Source organism: Phalaenopsis equestris, unplaced genomic scaffold, assembly GCF_001263595.1.
Source record: "Phalaenopsis equestris unplaced genomic scaffold, ASM126359v1 Scaffold000834, whole genome shotgun sequence".
In the NCBI taxonomy this organism is placed as follows: domain Eukaryota; kingdom Viridiplantae; phylum Streptophyta; class Magnoliopsida; order Asparagales; family Orchidaceae; genus Phalaenopsis; species Phalaenopsis equestris.
Window position 1 is genome coordinate 589,844 of NW_018165274.1, and position 8,368 is coordinate 598,211.

Sequence of the window (8,368 nt, forward strand, 5' to 3'; positions counted from 1 at the left end):
TCTTAATTCTGTCTGATTTTAGTCATTTTTGATTGATAGTTCATGTCCTCTATGGATATCTCATTCTTTGTTATTCATCTTTGCACAAAACCTTAAGCCTAAAAAAGCTCCTAATCTAAATTTTCAGATAAAAAAAAAGAATATATATAATTAAAATAAGGAATTTAATGCAGTAATTTAAAGAAAGAAGCTCTTAATTCTGTCTGATTTTAGTCATTTTTGATTGCTAGTTCATGTCCTCTATGGATATTTCATTCTCTGTTATTCATCTTTGCACAAAACCTTAATCCTAAAAAAATTAATTTAAAACAATAACAAATACATCTACTTCTAAAGTACAGTATCCAAATAAAAAGAAATTTTTGTGTATGTTGGTCATAAGTAATATAAATCAATATAAAAGCATTAGACATAAAAGTTTTTTGGACATGGTCATTCACAATAGTTCAGAACATATAATTTGATTTACTATATCAATAGAATATCCATATTATTTTATATTTATACAACAGTTATAGAAACATCATCTAAAATTGCATCATTTAAATTACACCAATATTAATATCATTTTCCAACTACGTTCACAGGTAATTTAGCGTTCCTCCACTGGTATTATAAAAGGGTGAACTTCATCATAGTTAGCACACACATACAATCACTCTCTATAATTCATATCATTCACATTTTCATATCCTCCAACACATAATATTTAATAAATTATGCATAAAACCTTTCATATTATGATACTACAAGCATTCATATCAATATAACCGAAAAATTACATATTAGTTTAGAAAAATTATGAATTTTAATTAGGTGTTGATTTAAAGGTGCAAAGAATTGAAGACTGAGAAAAAAGGAATTCAAGGGAAAGAGAAAGAATTCAGGCAAATGTGAGTAATTGTTTTCTTGTATGTATTAAAGTAATATTTCGTTAATGTAAAATTGTTTTATTAATTGGTTTTATAAAATATTTCACTGTAGTACATTTTGAAGGTTTGAAATATATCTCACAAATAGGAAGAAGATATATAACATATGAAATTACAATTTAAAAGGATTTTAAATTTATATCAAAATGATGAGTAAAAGTTTTAAGTTAATCAAGATTACCCGCAGATGGTGTTGGTAAGGGATGTGATGTACCCATGCATAATAAAAGAAAAGTAAATGATAAAAAAACAATTTTGCGTGCAAAATTATTTAGAGTATCCACGGGTAAAATTATGAGGTACTCTTGGGTACAAGAGTAATCCTGATATGACTCTTAAAAAGGTTAAAAATGATAAATACTTAAAGTGAAATGGGAATAAATAAATTTAAAATGAAAGTTTAGAATTTAATAAAGGTAATGAACTACATTTGTTTTGATCATTCAAGCAAAGTATTAGCATAACAATTTAATGCATATTATGATTATTACTAAATTGTGAACTAACTGTTGAATTTATTTTTTTTTTGGAGAAAGAAAACTTGTAGATTGATTTGTCTAGCAAGAAAGACACGGTTTACAAGAGGATTGCAGCTAATAAATATCATGTTATAATGTGATCATAGTTTCTTTTTGCATTTTTTTCTTCAGAGTAGTGATTTACAGTTATGCGTTGATCTAAGAAGTCGTTTACAGACAATATTATTATTTCTGGATGTTTTGATTTTTCTGTGTATTATATTTTGTGGATTGTTAGTGGCTCTTTTATATATTCGAGGTTTCTAAATCTGTGGATAGTTTGTAAAATGCTAATATTATTCGACCGCAGTTCATGAATTGGTTAATTCTAAGTTATCAGGCCGAGTTATGACAATTGAAACTTGATTCCACAGTTTTCAACATTCATTGAGGGCCAGAAACAAGCTACTAAAAGTGTTGTCTCAAGCAATTCAATACGCTTTACAAGTTATGTTTTGAAAACAAAAGACTAGACGTACAAATCTGCTGCAATGAAATTTAAAAAAAAATTATAGAATTTTTTCTTATAGAAAGAAGACAAAATAACAAGTTTGTACGTTATACATATGTAAATCTTTGCAACAATCCTCAAATAATAAAAAGAGCAATAAAAATAGCAGTCATATGAGCTTATACAAACCTGAAGACATTGAACCAATAAATGTCTCCAGAAATCTGACAATAAGCATAAAGAAGTTTTGTCCAGATGAAGCATGGCTTCTTACCGATGACATTGTCCTATAATAATAGTGAAAATCAAAACAAAACCAATATCCAAGTGTTACATGAAAGACTAAAGTTAAAAATTGAGGCTCACCTGTATAAGGAAATTGCCATCTTGCAATTTGCCAAGATTTTGAAAAGAAAAGCCAAAAAATGGAAGAAAATCAGAAGATAAAATGGAAAAGCAAGAAAAAAGTGACTAATTTGTGTATACTGGGATTTCAAACATACTGCATCATTTAGAACAGATTCTCCAAACACCAATGCATACAGGTTCATATCAGTGCCGAGTTCCTGTGCAGTATATAAGCAAAATGAAAAAAGAGCCAATGTAAGTGAGGCTTGCCCAGAGAGCATGTACGAGTTTACATGATAGTCATCCCTTATTTTCTTTTGTGGAAAGGGAATGAGTTTTTTTGAATGTGCTACTTAACAGCCTTTTGTCCGTTTTGTAACTTTTTACTTTATTAATGCAAAATACACACCATTCACAGAGAGCATGTACAGGCAAAAGGATGCGAGATAAAAACAGCAATAACCGGCAAGCCTTTCTTAAATGCAAATATTTAAGGTTTGCATATGGTGTTACTTACAAAATCAGGCAAGTAATCTCTGAACAACTGAATACAAGACATAATAGAAGCTAATACAAAAAAAAGGTGCAAAAAACAGCTTGCCAAAACACCGACACAACTCCTATGCATCATCTACATATGTTGCACCTAAGCCAAATAAAGAAGAGGCAATGCAGGTTAGACTTGCCCAGACAAAATGTACAGGCAAAATGATGAGAAACAGAAGCCAAAATGTCTTGCAAACCTTCCTGACCCCGATTTAGTATTCCAAGACGGTGTGGGAAAGTTAGGAAATGGGTTAGGAGGGATGTAGGGATAAGGAATCAAAGTGAAACTGGCGATGGTGGTAGAGGAACGGCGAAAACCTGCCCTTTAAAGGAAAAATTCATGCTGTAACACAAGTTTGGCAGCTATCCGGCTCGAAAACAGCGAGCCGAAATGTGAAACAGTGTACAAATGATAGGCAGGATCCATCAACTGTTCTCCTCAAGAAACAGATTCACCGCTTTTAAAAAAGATAGGCTCCAGCTCACCAAATAGAAGAACAAAGGGAACAATGTTCTCCAAATATTATGAACCAAAGAAAAAACTGTTCAACCAGTCCAAAACAAAACAAATATATATAGTCTCCACACAAATTAACCCTAATACTAATTAAAAGATAATCTTAAAAAGGGGTCCATGCAACAATTCTGTACGAGGGGAGAAGAAACAGAAAAAATGAAGAAACAGAGAAGAAAAAACAAATAGATATGTAAGAGGAAACGATGAATCGTGGATGGGAGAGGACACAAACAGCTGAAGGAGTGGAAGCGAAGGGATCAAAAGCTAAAAATACAAGTTTGCCCATAAAACAAAGCGTCCAAGGTATTTTACTCATATGTAGAATCGAGGGAAGTGATGTTGGGCAGAGGAGAGGTAGGAGATCTTAACTGTAGTCACGAGTCTAGTCATGAGTCGAGCCGAGTCGAAGAGGAAGACGAAGGAAGAGCCTATATCGTGCTCTAGCTGAGCATCAAAGAAGAAGTGTAGTGTGCGGAAGATTATTCATCACACACAGTGATTCGATCCTGTTTAATCGAGCTGAAGAAGAAGAAAAGAAAGGGGCGGAGCTGGCGGGTCGAGTTGGGTTGAGGTTTTGGAAGAGGTAAGGATAGTTTTTATTTAAGTGATAATAATAATAATAATACTAATAATAATAATATATTTATAAATAAAAATATATTTATTGAATAACAAAATAAACATAATAAAATAATGAAAATTTAATAATTAATTAGTAATGAAAAGTTAATAGTTTACCTAAAATAATAAATTAATTAAATTTTTAAACCATGTTTATGCTAGGTTTTTAACTTTAGAAGCGTCGACGTCAAAGCTAAATCATATCAAATTAAATGTCATCGAGGTGAGTATTTTTACTTCTAAATTATGACAATAATGTTACATTTCTTATAATCACTCGCATTAGAATATCACTAGTCAAGATATCGTGTCACTGCAACTAAAATAAGATTATTCCGCCTTGTTATTCAATTTGATCATCTAGAAATAAATGTGAATGATTTGCATAGTTATGTTTATTTATATATATGCATGTTATAAAAGAAAGATATTGGATGATATTGAGAATGGAAACTAAATGATTTATAATATGCTTGCATGTGCAAGTTTGGCTACGATGGAGTACTCCTTAATGGCATTAGTAGGGAAACATTATTATATCCATGCATGTAAATTGAAAATAATATTGATATTGAAGTACTTTAAGTTGTACAATTATTAGACAGTGTCTCATGTGACAGTTGTATAGATATGAAAAAATATTAATAAGATTTTGATATAAACACATTAGAATAACATGTTAAATGTTTATATCGATTTAAAAATAAGTTAATTGGCATGCATATTGTAATTTTTATTTATATTTCTGTAGTATAAAATTATGAGTATTCACTAGCTTCGTTTAGTTTACTATTGTTTTAACTGAATTTCTGGTTTAATTAAATTATTAATAGATGAGCGATAGACGATAAAATATTTATAAAAGACATGGGTATATCTCAACGAGAAAAACTTTAGTTTAATGTTTTAATTAAATTGATTGGCAGCTCTTTCATCTATTAATAGCAAGTTATATAAAATGAATAAAATAATTTTTCTTTTTACCCACACCGTCTTACCTTCTGTACCCGTCTTGGTTAATTCCAAGCCCAGGTCGAGTCGTGACAGTCCACAAGACCTGGCAACAGCAACCACTGAGAAAATTCTCGAAATAATGTTTTCACAATAATTATTTTTCTATTTATCTTTTAATCGTTTCATATGAAATCGAGGAGTAATTATGTTTCCCCTCCCAAAACCTAAATGATATTAGAGCCAGTATCGTCGTTGAAATTGCAATCGAATCCTGCAACCTGGTTGTCCGTAGTTTATGATCTCGCGAGAGCCTTAAAAGTTGCTTTGTGTCCTCCCTCTAGAGAAATCTGATGGTGAATCAGTCATCTGTGAGCCCTTGCAAGAAACGCCTTCACTTAGCTCCTACCACTCCCGAGTTCGCTCAATATCATCTTTGTGACCGACCCTCGCCCTTAGAGCTAATTGGGAAGGCAACGATTGGATCACAATGTTCAAAGACCCAAATTCATCTAATTCGAGGTTCCGATCAGATGAATGTTCTTTGTCCTTCCTCTAGCGTCGATAACAGAGTCGAGTAGGCAAGTCAAGCCCATATCAAAGCAAAAGCATGTTACATACTTCCCTTGAGGTAGTCACTACATGTGTGATGCTATTCTCAGATTCTAAAGATGTCGTATAAATAAGCAATAATGACAAAAGTTTAAAGAAATTCTACTGCATCGATCGGTTCCAATAATTTTGAAACCACCTCACCATGCAACTCCTCTCGTAGCTATATTTGTTGAGTATTTTCCTCAAAATTCACCACCTTAACTCATAGTTTAAAAAGTTAATGGACACAACTACCTTGAGCAGGCTCAATCCATAAAATTGGCGATCGATGAGAGAGGCAAAATTGGATATTTAACTAGGCAAAATTCAAAACCTACTATTGACGGTACGAATATAAAACAATGACAGTCTAAAAATTCTCTGGTTATGGCTCGGCTCATCAACTTAATGAAATCTAACATAAAAAAGCCACATCGATTCATTCCCACTGTTCGAGATAACTGAGAGGTTGTTCGAAATCTCTATTTAGAACTGGAGAATTCTTCACAATTTTTTTAGTTGAAAACTCAACTTTGAAATTCTAAAATTAATCGCGACGTTACCACATATTACAACGAATCCGTAACATTATGGCAGAAGCTTGATCAATGTTATGATGACATTAGGGAGAATTTTTAGTGATTATGTTCACAAAAAAGGGAGAAAAAAGAGCAGGTCTATATGTTATTAGCCGGTCTCAATTAAAGTTTAGAAGAAGTTTGTGGTTGCATACTCTGTAGGAAACCTCTACAATATATTCAAGAAGTTTTTTTTCTGGAGTTAGACACAAAGAGTCAAGAAGAAAAATTATGTTATGAAGCACCAAATCTTCTTGTAGGATTGAAGAGAACTCAGTTGTTATGTCAAAAAAGGTTTATACTAACAAAAAAGAGCGTAAAAAATCATGTTATGTAACACCAAAGTGTGAGCATTGCAAAAAAATCATGGCACGCGAAATAAAGATGTTAAAAGCTTCATGGTAAACCTGCAAATTGAAAATCAAAATCCAAGAGTGAACGTTAAGCTTATCAAACCACTATTGAAGAAACTCAGGAGCCTCCTACTAACTCGAATATCGTCCATTTCACAAAAAGAACAATTAGAGCACTTACACAAATTATTTCAATATCCAAAATTGTCCCAAACTCCATGTTGCTCTTTAGTACAGCAAGGTAACTCTTTAACCACGGCTTTGTTGGGTGTTTTTCCTAATTTTTCTTATACTTGGATAGTTGATTCTAATGAAATTAATCATATAAGTGGTTGTTTTAAATTATTTTCTCCTATAGATCATGTGAAGGCAATAAAATGGTTAAAATTACATATGGTTTCTTTTTTAATTTTTTTTTTTTAATCTTATCTTGAAGTGGGGAGCAAAACGAAGATTCGACCACTAAGTTTCAGGATCTTCTTCAAACTTAAGACTCACAAAATAGTAACTTCCCAATCTTCATTGTTCAACCTAAAAACTCAAGAGATATTATATTAAGAGAAAGTATATCGAGTCTTTTAGATAATGAAAAGTATTCAAGTCTTCCTACAATATCATCTTATGATGTTCATAACAAAGAAGAAACAACAAAGAACTACCACAATAGTACCATTTGATATTATCTACTCGCGGTAGTGAAGGAACTCAAAAGAAATGGCCCATGAAACCTCTGTAATGCCCAGAATCTGCAAACCTTCCAAGTAATGTCCTCACTGATCATTTACCCTGTTATTCAAGTCTTCCTACAATATCATCTTATGATGTTCATAACAAAGAAGAAACAACAAAGAACTACCACAATAGTACCATTTAATATTATCTACTCGCGGTAGTAAGGAACTCAAAACAAATGTCCTCACTGATCATTTACCCTGCGTTAGGTCTACTTCATCTTCGAGTTCTGATTTTTATAGTCCTGAACCTTAGCACAATTCAAATCCTAAGTCTAATGAGACTAGTCTTCCCGTTGTTGTTTGTCAAAGGAAAAGGCTTTGCATCTAATATCAATTGTCCCACTATGTATCGTAAGAAAATATCTCACCCACTTTCTGCGTTTTTACCTCATAAATGTCTTGTATGAAGATTCCTAATATTGTGCAGAATTCTCTGAAAGTCCCCAAGTAAAAGAGGTTATATTCGAGGAGATGAAAGCTCTTAAAAAAAATGGCACGTGAGAATTGATTGATCTACCTAGAGGAAAGATAATTGTTGGGTGCAAATGAGTGTTTACAATAAAGTATAATTACGATGGCTCTCTAGAACGGTACAAGACTCGACAGGTTGCAAAGGAATTCACTCAATACTATGACATTGATTAATTAAAGACATTTGCTCCAACCGCAAACCTAAACTCTCTGAGAATTCTTCTGTCACTTACAGCTAATCTTAACAGACCTCTACAACAGTTGAATATAAAGAACGACTTCCTCATTAGGGACTTGAGTGGAAGAAGTGTACATGAATGCATCTCCAGAATTTAGTGAGAGGTTGGGCATATAAATGCCTGAACCAAAAAATTTCTCATACGGGCTGAAGCAGTTATAACGAGAGTGCTTTGAGAAATTTATACTATTTGTAAAAAATGGGGGATATATTCAAGAGCAAGACCATACATTATTTTTCAGACATTCAAAGGAGGGAAAGATAGTCATACAGATTGTGAATGTGGATGATATTTTTCTCCTCTGACACGACGCATATAAGATGAATCGTTTGAAGAATTCCGTATGATCTATTTTTGAAACTAAGGACTTAGGACCTCTGAGGTATTGATTCTGAGATTGAGAAAGAATAATTATTTTTCTCCTCACAAAGCCTACAAAAGGCATCAACAACAACAACAAAGCCTTAATCCAACTACGTGGGGTCAGCTACATGAATCCTTTTTCTCCATTGCGT

General features: G+C 32.5%; 1 protein-coding gene across 2 annotated transcripts in view; it reads right to left on the reverse strand.

Annotated features, from left to right (window-relative positions):
- Nucleotides 1–8,368, reverse strand: part of LOC110031489 (sodium/hydrogen exchanger 6-like) — a 64,855-nt gene that overhangs the window by 51,371 nt on the left and 5,116 nt on the right. For both annotated transcript variants that reach the window (XM_020734705.1, XM_020734706.1), the window contains 3 exons: nucleotides 2,405–2,467; nucleotides 2,268–2,287; nucleotides 2,091–2,188 (listed from right to left, as the gene is read on the reverse strand). In XM_020734705.1, coding sequence (XP_020590364.1) covers nucleotides 2,091–2,188; nucleotides 2,268–2,287; nucleotides 2,405–2,467 — 181 coding nt within the window. The remainder of the gene's footprint in view (nucleotides 1–2,090; nucleotides 2,189–2,267; nucleotides 2,288–2,404; nucleotides 2,468–8,368) is intronic.